A 19,529-nucleotide genomic window follows, 5' to 3' on the forward strand; every position below is an offset into this window, starting at 1 on the left:
TACTCGCTTTGTTATATGTTCACGTGATATATCAAATATCAAATTAAACCAAAACCAATGCTGACCATTATCTCGCTTGATTGTTTACTTACAAGTCAGTGCTTTGGGCTATAACATGATTAGAAATTAAGCATATCAACAGCATCCTTAAACGTACATGGTCGACTTTGAAAAGTGGCAATGGGGATAATTCTGAGAAAAATATTGCCTTGTTCAAAATGAAAGATAAAACAACACATTATTCTTGTTTATCAAAATCCCTCGGGCCACACAATCACATGGATTTAAAATGCAAGTGGACACACTATTGTATTTCTCTTCTTCTGTATTCCGTTACATCATTGTTGGCGATAATTTAAATAAAGTCTACCCAACTCTTTAATTTATGATTGAATAGACTTTATGAATCTATTTATTATACGGTTACAGAAGATCGTGGAGGTAAACATAACTGAAAGCAGTCAAAGAGAAAATGATGATACGTGTAAATTCGAACCCGATGCAGTCCGAAATTAACATTTAAATTTCTTGGATATAATTTACAAAATAATATTTCGGACTGCATCGGGTGTTAACGCCATTACTAGCTGTGTTGTCGTCACTTCCGTAAAGGAACACTGAACGGTTGTTGTGATCGTAGCTTAAGTTGAGTTCGGATATAAATTTCCGAGCAATGCGTGCACAACAGTTAATAAATGATGGCCAGCTAAGAAGAAAAATAATTTCTGAATCGATAACACAAAGGCTTGTAGTAGTAAAGCAATGGGATAACAGGGATTTCCTGGAGAGGGTAGGTGATGACCTAGATTTTCGATCTTTTACTTGCATACCTTTTAGTATTTATAAGGCCGAGGTACGATATTTTTTTTACAAATTAAGCATGCGATTGTTATACAATAATTTAATCGTCTATAATGAAACATTTGAATTAGAAACATCATAATCATGTCCACAAGTACCTGTGGTCGAATACCGCCAATTTTCAAATCAATGTTTCTTTACTTACTATTATCAGAATTTACATCCTAAAACGCCAGTGCGACAATGAAATTCAATATGCCAAGAACACTATGTACATCACCAGCTAACCTGCGACTAAAATCTACATTGTTACACTTTTTCTCGAGCTCTGAATATCCCGGCTATTAGACTGCATCACATCATTTTTTTTAACCGAGTCCCTGTGTCTCGAGTGACCAAATCACACACATACTATACTGTCAACATTGCACTTTAAATTCGTATTTATATGGGTATTGCTAAGTTTTTATTATACAATATCATAAATATTTGTTATAAATGAATATTTTACCTTGAAAATATCGTATCTATGTGTATCAACATCGTAATAATCAAAACGTGTATGGCACTATATTTTGTGTTGCCTTGGTGACGAGAATAGTTGACTGTCTGCTGTTCCACTACTGTGCACACATGTTCGATAAGTATAACAATGTTACAAAGTGACGCATTTACGTCACACTGTTGCGACCGAATTTTGCAATCTGGTGGCGAAGTTTTAAATTTGGTTAACGTAAATATAAGGATTGATTGTCAATTTTGTTGCTTGCATGGACTGATGAAGGGAAGTGAACCTCGTGCAAATGGTACATGAACTGCTTCCCAGTTCACTTCATTTGCACGAGGTTCACTTCCCTTCATCAGTCCATGCAAGCAACAAAATTGACAATCAATCCTTAAATGTTTACCAGTCATTAAAAGGGACCATACATTACCCCGTGTATCATAAGTAAGGCACATTCTTCGTCTTCACTTAACTATAAAAATGACCAAAAACTGCATTGAAAACCATCTTCTCTATTGCGATATACATGTCCATGCAAAAGCCGCCAAAACTGGCCATTTTAACTTTAACTAGATGTCTTTAAAGTCCGAGCTCGAATCCTGACTTTTACTTTCCCACCATTTGATGGTACATACATGTATGGTGTTACCCCTGGGAAAGTTACATGCAAGTTTATCTATTTTCATAATTATTTTGGTATAAAGGTGTAAATAAAAACACCAATAAATTCATTTCTGTGCCAGGAGAGCGATCAAAATACTTTTGCCAGTATACATAATAATAAGGATCGATGTTTTTTTTTGTCCATTTTTTGAAAGCTAAATTTATGAATTCAATCGCTTTATCTAATTGTATCCTAAGTCATTGAATATAGATATGAAAATTGTTAATGATATATGCGTTCCGCATTGTCGGATTTGTAAATTAATACAACCGATTCTGTAATTTGTATTACCCGCTTCCCATGATGCTTTGTGTATTAAATATGGCTGCCTGACAGACAAGCCTCGTGTTATGAATGCACACACATGTACAGAACCCACGAATCAACATGGTGGCAGCGTCGTGGACGATGATTTGTTAAAATCTAGGTGGTATTCCGCTACTGATTGACTCTGATTTACTGTATTTTGTCGCCCTGTTAGGTGATAACGTTCGTCATGGACTCTCCGAGTCGCGCCCCTGCTCCGGCTATGGCCCCAACCCAAGTCAATAACGCATACAGTACCTCGTTACGTCTGCCCCCACAGCTCGATATAACTTCAGGAAATGTATCAGAGAATTTCAAACGCTGGAAGCGTGAAGTTGAGATATATTTAGCTGCATCGGGTGCAGGTGAACGTAACCAGCGAATTCAAACAGCAATCATATTGAATTGCGCGGGATCACATGTTTTAGAGATCTATGACCAGATCACGTGGGAAGAGGAAGGGGACAAGGACGACCCCAATAAAGTATTGCAAGCTCTTGAGAAATATTGCAATCCCCGCGACAACGAGGTATTAGAATCACATAGGTTTTGGAACCTACCCTATCAAGAACCTTTTGATAAATTCCTGACTGAAATGAAAACCAGAGTGTCTGCATGTAACTTCCAGGAAAAAGAGAGAATGATGCGCGATAAAATAGTGTTCACAGTAACAGGAAAGTTACAGGAACTCTTGTTGAGGGAAGATAAACTCACCCTTGAGAAAGCTGTCAAGGTTTGTAGGGCATTTGAACAATCAAATAAGCAAGTAAGAGAACTTCGTGACACTAACCCCACATCGAGAGTGAACAAAGTCGCTAGTAACTATAACCAGAAACCAAACTCGAAGGGGAGGAAACTACCTGTACTAGATGACATATTGCCAAAATTGAAGGATGCCAAAATATTCAGCAAACTTGACATCAAAGAAGCTTATTGGCATGTGCGGTTGGACAAACAGTCAAGCTTGCTCACAACAATGATTACGCCATTTGGTCGATACCGGTGGACCAGACTGCCATTTGGTCTGAAGGTCTCCAGTGAGATATTCCAGCGGAAATTAGATGAAGCCCTGAGTGACATTGATGGTGTTTTCAGTGTCGTGGATGACATCATCATACCAGGTTGTGGTCCTGACCTCGTCTCCGCCCAACGTGATAATCAGCAGAAGCTAGAAAACGTCCTGAAGCGATGTGAAGAAAAACATATCACACTGAATGAAGAGAAGCAAGAAACTGGTCTCAACGAAATTGTATTTCATGGTCACCGTATCTCGAAGGATGGTGTCAAGGTCGATGATGCAAAGGTCAAGGCCATTCATGACATGCCCTCACCCACTGACGTCTCAGGTGTAAAACGTTTGTGTGGCATGGCACAATACATGTCCCGTTTCTTACCGGATTTGGCAGAAACTTTGGAACCAATCCGAGCTCTTACCCGAAAAGGAACGCCTTGGAACTGGTCTGTTGATTGTGAGAAGGCGTTCAGATTACTTAAGCAAAAGCTGACCACTACACCATGTCTTGCATATTTTGACCCTGATAAGGAGGTTGTCTTACAAGTCGACAGCAGCAAGGATGGTATCGGAGCCGTACTTCTACAGGAAGGGAGACCCGTAGAATACGCGTCCAGAGCTCTTACGGTGTCAGAGAGAAAATGGGCTCAAATAGAAAAAGAAGCTTTGTCAGTGCTCTATGGTCTTGAGCGTTTTGACCAATATACATATGGGAGAAACGTCACGGTGCAGAACGATCACAAACCTTTGGCCGCCATTCTGAAAAAACCTCTGAGAATGGCGCCAAAGCGTCTACAGGACATCATGATGAGATTCCATAGATATGATGTGGAGTTTGAGTTTGTGAAAGGAGTCAACCTGTTGATCGCCGACACTTTGAGTAGAGCTTACCTCGACTCGACGGATGGAAACCGTGATGAACGTGTTCGCATTCTGACCGTGAATGTGTTTGGTGACATCCCAGATGCTAGGATTTCTGAAGTTAGAGAAGCCACAGCAAATGATTCAATCCTGCAAGCATTAATGACTCTTGTCATTGAAGGTTGGCCTACAAGAAGACAGGATTTGCCCCCTGGTGCCGCCGCATATTTTGATTTGCGTGAAAGCCTGTCAGTTGTTGATGGAATTATAATGAGGGGAGAATCTATAGTAATTCCTCAAAGTCTCCGAGCAGACATGAAATCGCGTTTACACAGTGCACATCTTGGCTACCATAGTATGCTCAGGAGAGCCCGGTCAATGATATTCTGGCCCGGTATGTCAGCCGACATCAAGCAACTTGCTGATGCCTGTGAAATTTGTCAGGAGATGAAACCGCGAAATGCGCCAGAACCGCTTACACAGCACACTGAAGGAGCAAAACCCTGGGACAAGATAGGACTCGATTTGTGTCAAGTACAAGGGAAAGACTACCTTATAGCCGTAGATTACTACTCGCATTTCATTGAGTGTGACTTGCTTACTACGACAACAAGTGCACGTGTCATATCATTCGTAAAGAAACATTGTGCTCGCTATGGCGTCCCAAAGATGATTGTGTCAGATGGAGGACCTCAGTTCTCAAGCAGTGAATTTAAACATTTTGTCAGTCATTGGGGAATTAATCATGTGATGTCGTCTCCAATGCATCAACAAGCCAATGGTAAAGTCGAGTCCGCCGTCAAGGTCATGAAGAACCTGTTATTGAAAACTCTTGTTGAAGGGAAGGACCCATATGAAGCAATATTGGAACAACGTAACACACCCAGACAAGATACTGGTGTCAGTCCAGCGCAGGTAATGTTTGGAAGGACAACTCGAACATTCATTCCCAGTCTATGTCAGGATACCTCAACCTCAGTGCCAAATGCTGAAATTAACAGGAAACGCGAAGCGCGTCGACAATCTGTGAAAAGGACATTTGACAGGAAGTCGCATCCATTACGCGCACTCAAAAATGGACAAACCGTTTACTTCCAGCATCTAGAGGGAGAGCGATGGAAACTCGGGACAGTGAAAGAAAGGACTGCCTCGAAATCTTACACTGTTTGTGGTCCAGATGGTTGTGTATATCGTAGGAACCGCGTCCACATGAGGCCGACATCCATACTACCGCGTCCTCGCGAAGTGTCTCCAAATCGCGTACCAGATACTGTCTCTCAAAACGTGTCGCAGAAAGACTCCGTGGAGCCTACTAAATTCATGTCGTCTCATGATCAAATCTCTAGTAAAAGTGAAGCCAAGAAACCTACCACAAGTGGCACAGCTATGACAGTGATGGAACCGTTACCAACAGGAAGTACTCGACCTAAGCGTGATTCCAAACCGCCAGTGTACTTAAAGGACTATGTTACTTAATTTCGCGTTATTAGATACTGTGTTTCAGTTACAGACTGTGACTGTGTTCAATTCTTTAAGAGACTGTTCAAATATTTTAGTTGTGATCATAGTAGGACTGTCAAGTTAAACAGTTCATGGTGAATCATTCAGTTATTGGTTAAAGTTCATGTTAGAGACGGTTGCAATTTATTTTGTTTGTTTCAAAGTAATATGTGATTTTGAGCAATTGTGTTCAGACTCCTACAAAGGTAATGCTCATAAGATCTGTATGAAAATCTCAGTTCAATTTTATAGAGAGTTAAAAATGTTTGGTAGTCAGGTCTAGGAAAAGTACTATTTTGAAATACTTTCAAAATTATTGGAGAAGAAGGGATGTTAATGATATATGCGTTCCGCATTGTCGGATTTGTAAATTAATACAACCGATTCTGTAATTTGTATTACCCGCTTCCCATGATGCTTTGTGTATTAAATATGGCTGCCTGACAGACAAGCATCGTGTTATGAATGCACACACATGTACAGAACCCACGAATCAACAAAAATTAATATTTACCGGTAGTTAGATCAGATACAGTTCATTTTATACTTTGATATTTTTTTCTTTATATTTTCTTCAAATTACATTTGTCGCAATCAATTACAATATAACTATTTCTAAAACGATAATCTGTAGCAGTGACGTTGTTGCAAATTTTTATTTCGAACAATCAACAGCAGGCTGGTAGATAATTAATTGTATACCAGGCTGTTTCGTTTAGTCTGAAATGTCTAAAATGAAGTAAAAACACGGAGAGTGTGCTAATATAAATATCATTATATTATATATCTACATATATCGCTTAAATCAGCAGCTTTTCGCATGTAAAACAAAATATTAGTAAATGGATTTCTTATTTAAAGTTAAAAAGACAATAATTAAGAAGGTCTCCTCACGGCTAATAATTCAGAGTATTTTCCCCGGGGTGTGTCCGACATAACCCGGGGGTGTCCGTAAATTAAAATCAGTGTAATAGGACATGGAGCATAAAGAAACTTATACTGCGTGATTTAAAGTAAAACCGCAGACGAGGTGCTCTCCGCGCTTTACTCATTGTGAGGGAAGGGAAGTAACTCTCAAAAAAACACAGTAATCATTACTTGAAAATAATTCACTTACACCACATGGACCACAGGAGCTTGCATAGAAGATGAATCTTAAAAATGTTTGATATGGCAGTGGTTTGTGTACTGTGGAAAATTCAAGACTGGTAACTCCGCCACCTGCGAAATGGCACCCTACCACACTTCACTCGACTAAAAAACACATTTATACAAACTGACACGGCGCATACTATATACTACCGTCATCTAGAAACATTCATCTTTCACCTACCGTGTCACTCAATACGAATTGTTACACCCAAAACACAATAATCCGTGAAAACATCGCTGAATTCCTCCTTCAGGACACCATTTTAAAAACTGCTCCCTCAGCCCAGCCATGTAATGCTCCAGACCAAGTCCGAAATAACATTGTCATCATAAAGTTAGATATGTACAGAAGAACCACTTAACAACGATATGTTTTGCATGTCCAACATCATCAGTATGGGAAGTTTTAAGCAAACTCGAAAAATCACTAAAATTTTTGTTAAAAGGAAATGGCACAACATGTCAATATAGATTATAGAGATGTGTACAATATTGATGTATTCCAAAACAAAAAGCAAATTTTGCAAAACAACAAATTCTCAAAATTCAACTGAATATAACAACATTACCCCAAGGAAACTGGAAACTTATAGAAATGACAAGAAACTTTAGAAGATATTTAACAAGAAATGTAAAGAATCCTGTGCGGGACTATAGGCTCTCACAGAGATGTCATTAAAAGAAAGAAAATAAATTATAGGTACACAAAAAAGGAAGTGTAAACATTGTTATATAAAAGCTATGCCTTATTTATATTAATAGTCCTCGACCCCAATCCCATAATGGAAAGTTAACAACCATAACATTAAAATGTTAAAATCTTACTTAGAAACTTGAATGGATTTGTTAAGTTTCACCTCTTTAGTAGGACTCACACAACTAAATCAGCCAATCAGCTGGTGTTTCGCTTGAACCAAGTCCCTGAAGAAAACGTGCTTCTTAGGTTTGTAGCCTTTCTCCCGAGTAAATAACATATGAAATGGGTACTTTCTATATACGAGAATGAAGAGTAGGGTCTTGAAATTTGGAAAATCAAAAATGTACACTCCTACTAAAATTAGAATGGCGTAGGTTTCGAGGTGTAAAAAGGCGGGAATTTTCCCAGGTATGTTGTCTTTCTAGTACCCATGGGTCTTTTTTACCATCAAACCTTTACAGAAACATCATTTATCAGGTAGTAAAAACCTCAAACTTTAATATGATATACACTTCACATCATTTGAACTTCAGATGAGCGAATGAAGGGACGGAGTCACTAGTTAGAGCATATAGTAAAACAAATTAGTTGTGCGAGCCCTTGTAACTTCCTGATTTCTTAAACTTGATGAATTGGAGAAATTAAGTCAATGAGACTCAACAAAATAACCAATTCCATTTTTGGAACACTTTCAGTTTTGATCAGATGTATTTAATGAGGTGCAGAGCATTTGAAAAAAATATGAATGGCAAGCTGCTAGAAAGAAAACAAAGGGGCACAACCCTTCAAGTTAGTGAAAATCAAGCCCTGAATTTAATATGTGATTTTCTGTCTTTTCAGACATTTCATAAACCAAAGTCAACAACTGTAAGAGAGCTTGTCTGTGTCTAACTTCCGATGTTGGATTCCATCAAGGGTCTTTGACCTTAAAGAAGCTGAGGTTGCCAGATCTAATAATAAAATATGTGTATTGAAACCAGACCAAAATTATTGCAGTATTATTGTAGTATCATGTCAATAAATATCACAATTTACGCACCGATATTGATATGAGTATTTAACAAAAATATTTTTCTTCTTAAAGCAAACATATTTTTTTTACAATCATTTCAATCACCGGATTAGGCTATATAGTAAACGTTGTTTATATTTGAATTGTTCCAAGATATATAACCTTTCTCAAACACAATATTCTTAAAAAGATGGTTATATGATTGTTTAAGGCTCTTAAGACATCAGCAAGTTCATGACATCAGAAAATTCATATATATTAATTGTCAAAGAAACATGTCAATACACAATATGATGTATAGTGCAATGGATGTTGAAAGCTTAATTCCTGCTTTGTAGTCAAGCTGTCAAGAAGAATCAGATAATTAAAACGTTGGTACGATGAATTATACCCCCCACCCCCGAAAAAAAAAAATACCAGACCCCTATCCTTTCCACAGCGAACAATGTGGAAATACAGATGAGCATAAGGTAGACAATAAGATCTGGTAATTTGTGTAAAATGGACTTAATTTTACATCTTCATAATTTGTTTATACGGTCTTCATAACTGTTTTAGAAAAAACACATTCCATACATGCTTTCAGCAGTTTGTTTTGGTCATCTCCTACCCAGTGTCTAACATTTCATCTTCATTAACCAAATTTTTATTTTTCAAATTCACGTTGCATTACTTAGCCTTTGAATAGGCCAACTAGAATAAAAACTTTATGTCTACTAACCCAACTGACTCTCTAAAACATGTTTCCCTTTTTCTGGTCAGTAATAGGTGTACAGTGACTACACTTAAAACCTATACATCCATTGGTTGTGTGTTGCTAAAAATAGTTTCAATGAAAAACTATTACTTTAAAAATGTTAATACTGTGCATTGTTCTAGTTTATATCTTCTTGTGTTCTTATTGTGTTCGCTAGGTTGTTTTGAAACAAAACCCTACCTACCGACCCTCTTTTCTCTTTACCTGTAAGTAGAAACACACTTTTTATTTTGTTTCGTCTTATCCTCTCGGGTTTCAAATTATTGTTTGTCCTGTCAAACAATTTATATATTACTTAAGAGAAAAGGGTTCGACCTTTAGGGCATTTTTTTTTTTTTTTTTTTTTCCCATTATGTGCTCTTTTGCCTTAATTAACGTCAAATGATTTAACCTTAAGCGAAAGATATTTTCAGTGTAGATAAATATGGTCGGGCCACACAATGCCAATGGCAAACAAATATTTATCTTTATAAACAAAATTGCCGTAATGTACATCATGTCAAAATTTGTTTGACCATAAGGGGATAAATTATACATAATGCCAAAACATAATTTATTTCCCTTCCTATTAAAATGTTTTTGCCATTATGTACCAATCGTTTAACCTTAAGAATCAATCATACATAATGTTGAAAAATGTTAACATACGGACAAACACTTGCCATTATGTGACTAATTGGATTTTCATACTTCTAAGGTAAATATTTGACCTAAAGGGTAATTCTTTTGTCATTATGTAAAAGGATGTCTTTATTGATCTGTTCCCCTTAAGTATTATATGTATTATTTTACAATTTAGTATGCCATACATGGGTTGCCAGTGCTGGAACAATCTTTGTTTGAATAGTAAACAGTTTTACATCTGTGTATCAGTTTGTCTATAGGGCAATGTAGGGTCTGATAGCCGCACAATAGATGACAACTCACATTTAAACTAGTTGATGAAAACTTCATAAACAAATAAATCAACAAAATTAACCGTAAATAAAATACAAGTCATGGCAACATATCACCATACTATTAAGGCTAGCTCAACCCTACATTATCAAACCAGTCACTACACTTGTAAATCTCTCTCTAACCACATCAACATTCCTAGATACACTAAAAACAGCACATGTCAGGCACATACACAAAAAGAGCAGTACATTCGAAAAGGGAAACTACAGACCGGTAAGGATACTCCCAGCACTTTCCAAGATCTTTGGGAGAACCATACATTCCCAACTCGGTAGCCTCTTTGATGGTGTCTTTCACATTGCAGACAGGAAATAACATATCGAATGCGAACCAGAAGTTAAACTTTTATAGGTTACATTAGATTTCAAGCTAAATTTCCACACACATGTAGCATATATCTGTAAAAAGCATCAAGACAACTTAACACACTAAAACCATTGGCAAACACCTTAACAGAATAGGCAAACTCACAATATATCACCCATTTATCCTTTAGAATTTCAATTTCTGTCCACTCACATGGTGTATTGTGGACTCACAAGAGTTTATCAGTCATTCAATAAATGACCTTTTAACAACAATATTATTTTTTATTGTCCTTGCGAGTCAACCTTTGCGAAAAACGAGCTCCAGCCTCTGAATATGATCCACGTTACACAAATATAATTTGTTTCATGGAAATAAATACATTTGTGTATGATGCCCATTGTGTTTGAAAAACCCTCCCTTTAATGTTTAATCTAGAGCCAGACTTGACGCCATCATGTATACCCCATCTTTGTTGCTACACAATATGTTAAGTAAATACATTGTGTTTTTCTATAGCATCAAAAATTATTCATTTTGAATAATGATTGATTGTGGACTCGCAAGAGTTTATCAATCATTCAATAAAGGACCTTTTAACAATATGTTTTTATTGTCTTTGCAAGTCAACCTTTTGCAACAAACGAGCTTCAGCCTCTGATCATGAACCAGGCTTACACAAGGAATGTCTTAACACGTGTTCTGGCCTGGACGACAGGTGTGGCGTATACGTGAATGTCTTAACACGTGTCCTGATCTGGACGACAGGTGTGGCGTATAAAGGTACTGTCTTAACACGTGTTCTGGCCTGGACGACAGGTGAAGCCTATATAGGGGATGTCGTACCACGTGTCCTGATCTGGTCGACAGGTACGGTGTTTAAAGGGGATGTCGTAACACGTGCCGTCGTCTGGTTAACAGATGGCAAGTTTTTAAGGTGTCGTGGCTTTGACGGCAAATGTGGTGTACAAAGGGCAAGTTTTAACACATTTCGTGGCCTGGAAGTCAGAGGTATCGCTGCCTGGAAGACAGATACGGTATACACACGGTAAGTCTTGACACGTGCCGGGGCCTGTACGAGGAAACGGTGACTTTACAATTCAGTTTTTTAAATTATGACCAGTTTCGCCTTTTCAGCTGTACACTAAACCGTAATACCATCATGCTGACGTGTGACGCCGACTCATGACTCTTATTTCACAGGCGGTCTTGGAGTATTTTATAAGAGTCAGGTTGTCAGTCTCTCCATAAGAATCGATCTTCATGTAATATTTCAGCCAACTTCTTGTTGTAGGGTTCGTACAGTGCGGTTAACAACTCTCTAGTTTTCTGCAGCATTGGCCCCTTTGCTTTCTTCCTTGCTGTTACATGCTTTTTGGCTTCCAAACTGATTCCGTATGACTTCATTTCAGTCGCCGTTAAGGGACCTAAAACACAAAGTATCATGATGTAGTCTTACATATTTGTATGTGTTAGTTGTTCAAGACGATAACGACATTGTAGATTTGTTGCATTCTTAAGAATGTAATGTTTCATTCTATTTCACCCCTGGGAAGGACGGTTAAGTATACTTCATTTTAAAAATTCTGCGTTAATGTCCCATCAGCAGGGAACCTTTTGGTTAATAATCAATCAACATCAAGCAGACGTTTGAATTAGTTTAACAGTGGAAACATTACGCAAAACCAAAACTGACACCCCACCTCTCCCATCATTCTCAATATGCAATGAACCCCGATAGCCTGGAATGAATTATAAAAATAATGTACAAATATACGACAAAATGGTTTAATCGCTTTCTATAATCGTAGTCATTAAAATGAAACGGTCGCAGCATCCAGGCCTTAGCCTAGAGCTTCCTTTCCCTGGGGCTACAGTGGTAGCTAGGTCGATGCCATTCGGTACGGATATTGTACCAACAGGAAACAACAAATAAACACTTTCTTATCATTCCACTTACCTTCATTACGAACACAAAAATGTAAAAATCCATTTTTGAACATTTGTCTCGTGTCCGTAAACTGATAAGAGATTTCGCGTAAATACTCTGGCAAACGTGAAATACACACAAACTCGCTAAAGCTCGTGTCTTTTCATAATTAGAAAATGAACTTACTCGAGTATGATGAAAATGATAAACAACCTCAACTCGTATCGGAAACTGTTTATTTAGTAACTCAAAGAAATAAGACGGAAAAGATGAAGCAAGTTAATACAATATGTGTTTATTCAGAGAGGTTCTAAACAAAATAAATGATATGTTGATTGTATAGAAAAACATGAAATACATAACTAACCCTATGAAATAACTGGTATCCTCGATATATTTCTTGGCAAACTTGAAGGCACATGAATAACTTTATGATCAGTGTCAGAAAAATTTAAAGCGATTATAACAATAGATTACATACTCACAAAACGGTGATTTTTTTTATCCCTGCTAAAATGTGAAATCAGTTTAAGATAGCGATATCCGAGCATAATACTGTTAAAAGTGTCCTACAGATATATGTTTATAGGGTGTAAAACATTGTTTACTTTGGTTGTTGTTTAAACAATATGCTTCACGGTCAAAGTCGAATGAAGTCACGTGATTGCGTTAGACGAGTCTGCTCAGCGTTCTGTCAAAGAGCGGTAATATCTTAATTCTTGTAGGACTTGCCGAATTGTAATGTTATTGCTTTGCACTAATCTACATATTTACAAAACTGGATTGCGGACTCTTTTAATTTTTGCTATGAAGGGAAAGTCTTCGTTTTATGATGTACTTTTAAAGATATTAGGCCTGGTCATCTTTTCCAACACTGATTTAACAGTAAAAGTCGTTTTAACGGCAATACCAACCCGATTTTGCTTGATGCATATCTCAGGATCAAACTAGTCCTTTTGAGACTGAACCTTCGATTTCTATGACATATTCCAGGGGTGCAGAGAGTAGACGTGACTGTAAGCCAATGAATATCGAGGATACGTAACTAGTGAATACTCACGTGATCCAAGGAAGTTGAATATTTGAGACATGTGACTGCTGACATCAGCCGAGTAGTCTTCTGTTCGTAGGAATAGAATTTGTTTCCTAGGAAACACCCGAAGCCACTGCTTCACATGTTCGGAGTAAAACCCAATGTGGATTCGAGCCTGATCAGAAAAATAGCACACAAAAAATGAACTTTTTATATTGATGTAAAATATCAGAATTAACGTACCTATCAATTTTTATTTTTTTCCGCATATAATCGATCACTGTCTCTTTGTCACCGGATATTATCTATCCCTGTACCTGTATTGTAGATACATATAGTTATTAACAATATACACAAAGTATTACAACACGATCCTTTGTATGACCATCTATTGTTATAATACACACAATAATGATTTATAACAAAACGATCGTTTGTATGAGCATCTATTGTTATACTACGTAAAATGATAATAATGATAATTTGATAAGGATATTGCAGCATTTGTTAAGCTACCACTTACCGCCCTATTCCATAATTGGTGTTGTTCGTTGCCTGTTAAACATGTCAACATGGAATTGTTTCTCAAACATTGATTCAGAATCGCAATGGAAGCGACAACAGAATTATGGAAATGAAGTGAAGAATCGCCGGCCAACCGCATGAAGTAGTAATCCGAGTACAGCCTGTAATAATTTAAACCCTGGATTTGTGTTACTATGTTATATATCAAATAATTAGCACAATGTATCATATGCACTATGATCAAAAAGTAAAGATATATATATAATTGGTCATGTAATCATGAAACAGTTACACAAGTTTATATCGTTATATTTGTGTTGATGATCAGAGTAAAACTACCATGTCGACTAGAAACATACATGTACATGAATGAGTAGTGTAAAATTTCTATTTGATATGTAATGTTTTCTTTATTTCATATGTGGTAATTTTTGACTACATAATCCATTCACAACACACAGCTCGCCAACGAACCTTGGCGATCTAGTTTTGTACTGTGGGAATCACTATGGTCACGTGGTATTTTACCTGTATTTTCAGCCCAGACTCTCGCTGTACGTGGCCTATGTCAGGATAAGAGGAAAATGACCAGACTTCTTTTAAGATAATGAATTGCCTTAATGTATGGAATAGTGATAAAGTGGGCCCTGTCCATTCATAGGGCGAATTACCTTTCCACAGGATTTCTCATGATCATGATGAACTTCGTGTTTTTATTGACGTGCCTGACAAGGTCAGGGGTTAAAACCTGTGGTTCCTTAAGACCCTTGTTTTGTGGGATCTGTGTCCATCCTCGGAAATCCCAAGCGTCCATAGGTGACCCATCCCCTACATAAATATACAATAAAGGGTGATTAGAAAGACGGGCCTCAAAGGAACTTTGAAAATACGTAGCTTCTGTTGAATGCTGTAAGCTTCGTAAATATATTGTGTAGTTAAGAATCAATACTTCTAAAACACAGTTAATTGCTTATGAAATAGATATCTGAATAAAGATAAAAAGATATGTATCAGAAATGGAATCTCGGATTTCAACTGTATTTATATAGCAATAAAGACGCCAATCTAAGAAGACTATATGCTAAGTAAGATTCTATGAGCATGAATAAATAATATCCTAACACACTTAAAGAGTCGGTTACGGTTGTAATAATATTGAAAACGAAATACGCTTTTTCTATAGATATAATTTATATGATCAAGCTAGAGAGATATATCTCGATAAGATGTTATTGAATATGCCAAAACAAAAATCAAACAAAAAAAACAAAAAAAACCTTACTACCATTTTGTCAGCTGGGAACTCTTAAGTCTATACGAAGAACTATTCGTTCAATAGGCATTTTGAGACATTTCTATATTTTACACCTGTGACACCGAAGACGCTTTTGAGCTTTTCATCCGTGCGCCGGATTTTGCTGAGGTGATGGCGATATGGATATTATCAGAATAGGCTTTTTTTTTATTTATCTTTTATGTATTTTGATTATTTCATTTATGGTGAGGATAAGATATTGTTCAATTGAAGTTGTTTCGAATAGTCATCAACTTAACAGGTCTACGATTATTTTTTAATGGAAGGATTTTATGCTGCTCGATCAATACGTTACATGTCATTTCTGGTTTCTTTAAAGGGTCGAGGAAACCGGATTGAACGCAGAAAAAGCTCCAAGCCAAGAAACAGACATTTTCTTCACATTAGCCCAAGCTGACAACTAGAACACATTTAATGTCTATATCGCGAGGAGGAAACACAACCGGCACCAAATTGTAAATTCCTTGTTCTCCATTTGCCACAGGAAAAAAAATAGAAAAAATACCTCAACCGTGTTTTCAACCCTATCTTTCGTGTTCATTTTCTATATGAAATATCGTAATGTATTATAGTGTACATGTATGCTATATGTACTGATGACCTGTAAAGGTCAGTGTCAATAAATGAATTGAATAAACACGTAATTGAATATAACAATACAACAAATCGAGATTTTAATAGAAATGTAATGCACATACAATATATATGTTACTAAAATCATTTCATATCAATTCATACTTACCCGTTATGGCGAAATGAAAACCGTTTTCGTCTGTTTTAGTTGGAGAATCAATCACCAAAGCAGGCTTGTTAAAGAGATTTAGATAATCCTCAAAAGTTTTCTTTTTTGCTTTCCTGATAAGAGTCGTTCCTGTAAAATGAAACGTTAAAGATTAGTCCCTGTTAGTACACACGATATTAATAATATAACAGTAACGATAGTGGTAACACAGGAATTTGGCCATCGTATCAGGGACTCTTTCCCAATACCATGTCAAATATACAAATAACAAAATGGTTTCATAAGGCGAAAAGAAGTACACATTACAAAGAGAAGTAGTGGAGCTATGCACCCTCTTTCCAGAACAAAAACATAATGAAATACTAGAATGAATAGTAATAATATAGCATGCCTGCTGATTTTACTACTTGCTGAAAGCTTATATATTTTAGTGATTTGTCGCACTTATAGAAATATTCTAAATTAATATTGTGCTGGAACTTGCGAAGAAGTACAGTCTTCACAACGCTTACCTTTTACAAAATATCTCATATTTGTTAAATTTAAGTTCGACAAAATAAGTTGATTGATGGCATCCCTTTGATGAGCTGAAGTCCCTATTCAGGTGATTTACCATAGTGAAATAAGAAATAGTGAATGCATGAGAAAAGTCTTCAAGTGAAATGGAACTGATTGCTGTGACAAATTGTTTACATTTGGTTTATTTTTATTTCACTTCCTATCACGTGGTAGCCACCTACCGTAGCGTATCCAGCTCCACCACCTCGTTTCCTTTCCCACTACTCCTTGGTTCCCTAAAATATCCGGGTGTTGGGTGATCCGGTCAAATAGATCAGTAGAACCGCTCTTACTCATACCTATTTGCATAAAGTAAGGGAGGCACCGAAGCCGTCCATCACCATTCCTCCAACATGGGTTCTTGTAGTCGGGCAGGAACGATGGCATTTCCTAAATGTTTATAAACATCTAGCTGTCATAAGTACGTTCTACAATATTTAGAAACGTTGGTGATATACCTGCATATAGATGTATATCTAAAAGAAATTGTTATTGTCGCGCCGCCGGAAATGTAACACAACAATTTCTTTCACCAACGGTAGAAATTTTATCATAAATAAAGAAGTTCCCTGATGGTAGGTAACATATACTAACACGATAATATTGTAATACCAGTCACTTAAATGAATGGCCTTAGGGAATATATGTATAAAATAATATATTGAAACTAGTAGTGAATACGGATAAAACTACAATGGTTAGAAATAGTGTTCATATAAAATAAAATGAATGCTGGAAATATAATGACATGGATATTGGGATCGTAGACCTTTTTTGTTATATTGGTGCCCTGTTTAGATTTAATAATAAGTTTACCCATATGATTAAGCATGTAGCTGATCAGAGTCGTAATACACTTTTCGCTTTACGGTCCAAATTTAGATATTGTTAGACTTTTTGATAAATGTGTTGGCAATTATTTTTAAAATATGCTTGTGAAGTATGGGGGAGGTCTAATTACACAGTAATAGAAAAGAATTAGATTTCTGTAACAATCCACTTGGTGTCAAGAAACCTACCTGTAATGCTATGGTTTATGTTGAATAAGGTCGATTTTCATTGGAAAATGAGCACATTTTTAGAATGATGAAATAGTGGTTTAAGTTATTCAATCACGATAACTGTATTTCAAATAAAGTTGACAGATTTTTTTTTTTTTTTAATTTGTCGGTTACTTGGATTGGGTTTTATATGAATGAGACATTCTGACATCGGCGTATTACACTTGATCAATCAGCGTTTAGAGGATCAGGCTAATCAAACCGTATTTAACTCTTTAAATATGTCTAGTAAATGTGATATATGTAAGTCCCTCATAGAAAATGTCACTTTACAACGTTACTAAACTAAATGATTATGTAAACAACATAGAATTGCAATAACTAATATGCGTTTGTCTGAGCCTAATCTTGCTATGGAAGTGTGTAGTAGAAGAGACATTGTAATGAATAATAGACGTTGTTTCAACTGTACACAAAGCGAAATTGTACTTGTATGTCCTTAGTATTCAGATTTAAGGAAGATATTTATCAAAAAGTATTCTTGCCATTAACCATATGTATTTTAAACTTTAAATTTACTGAATTCAAATAACATAAAGGAACTACATAGATTGGGTAAATTCATGGTACAGGTTAAAATGTGTTTAGATATTTTGCAAATATATCGATAGTATATTATATATATGTTCATTTTTTTAGAATTATTTGCTATGAGTAATAAGTATCATCATATATACATGTAACGAAATAGATTGATCTTTATATCAAGTACCTTATGTAATATTTATATCATGTATGTTCATGTTGATCTTCATGTGTTATCCTTTTTATCTATTATGTTTGTACAAAACTGATTGGCTGTCAAGCCAAAGGTAACGAAATGAATTGAATATAATGTGGCATAAATGGCATTGTGATATGAAATTGGAAATTCATATTTGTCTTCCTTGAACTTTCTTTATCTGTTTCCTTTCCTCCTGAATTCTCTCTATTATTTGACTATATGATGTGTATATTTAGATGTAATTGACGCTGTCAATGTTGTAGTTATGTATTTATTGAGGGGATGGCTTAAAACATTTATTAGACTGCATGGTATGTTGGCAAACTAGGAATCGTCGCCTACCTTCTAATATTATCTTCAATTAAATGGGGTGTTCTCTGAACGCTTACATATTTTCCAACAATAGCCAAGAGTTGTTTTAGGAACCAATAGAAAAAAAGTATATATATATACTGTTTCATATAAGTTTTTTTACACAGTATTTTACACAGCCATGTCCAGATTCGAGCAAATACACATTTGGTCTAATTTTGCAATTATTGGCTAATTTTTATAATACCCGATAACATTTTCGTAACGCTGAAAATATTTCAATTTTGAGTCTAATCAGAAAAATGAAATTGCCGACAGACAGTTATCTTGGATTTTGACTGTTGAAGTTTGTAAACTTTATTTCTTGAACACTTACCATACACAGCAGGTCTTCTGTAGTTGACAGGGTCTTGTTTGGCAGACAAATAGGCTTGGTGATCGCGTACTCTCGTATTTCTGTAACAAAGGCCTTTTGCAAAAATCGGCTTTTATTTGTTAACTGAAATAACCAGACCAGGGACAGTAATCCAGCCAGCACTAACACAGTTAGATGTTTTCGATTCCGACGCATCATGTGGTGATCTGTAAACAACAATTGATTGAAAATAGATTCCTGTGTATTTTCGGTAATTTTTTGTTCCTTGTGAAAAAGCGAAGTATTTGTGTAAAGTTATAATCTTTACGTTGATACACAATTGTACCAATTTAGTAAATCAACTCCCAATAAAAGTAATAAGATTAAGTTTTCCCCTTTAACACAGCATCCATAACACTCCGTTATGTAATACTAATTGAA

At 36.2% G+C, this 19,529-nt stretch overlaps 1 protein-coding gene across 1 annotated transcript; it reads right to left on the reverse strand.

Annotated features, from left to right (window-relative positions):
• Window positions 1–9,592: 9,592 nt before the first annotated feature.
• On the reverse strand, window positions 9,593–19,314 carry LOC117325987 (carbohydrate sulfotransferase 15-like). The gene is made up of 7 exons (XM_033882537.1): window positions 19,110–19,314; window positions 16,819–17,026; window positions 16,079–16,207; window positions 14,693–14,849; window positions 14,020–14,182; window positions 13,524–13,671; window positions 9,593–11,960 (listed from the first exon to the last, which is right to left on the reverse strand). The coding sequence occupies exons 1-7, from the start codon at window positions 19,305–19,307 to the stop codon at window positions 11,770–11,772; spliced, it is 1,194 nt and encodes a 397-aa protein (XP_033738428.1). The 5' UTR covers window positions 19,308–19,314; the 3' UTR covers window positions 9,593–11,769.
• Window positions 19,315–19,529: the final 215 nt, after the last annotated feature.

The sequence above is a fragment of the Pecten maximus genome, chromosome 4 (genome assembly GCF_902652985.1).
Source record: "Pecten maximus chromosome 4, xPecMax1.1, whole genome shotgun sequence".
Classification (NCBI taxonomy): Eukaryota; Metazoa; Mollusca; class Bivalvia; order Pectinida; family Pectinidae; genus Pecten; species Pecten maximus.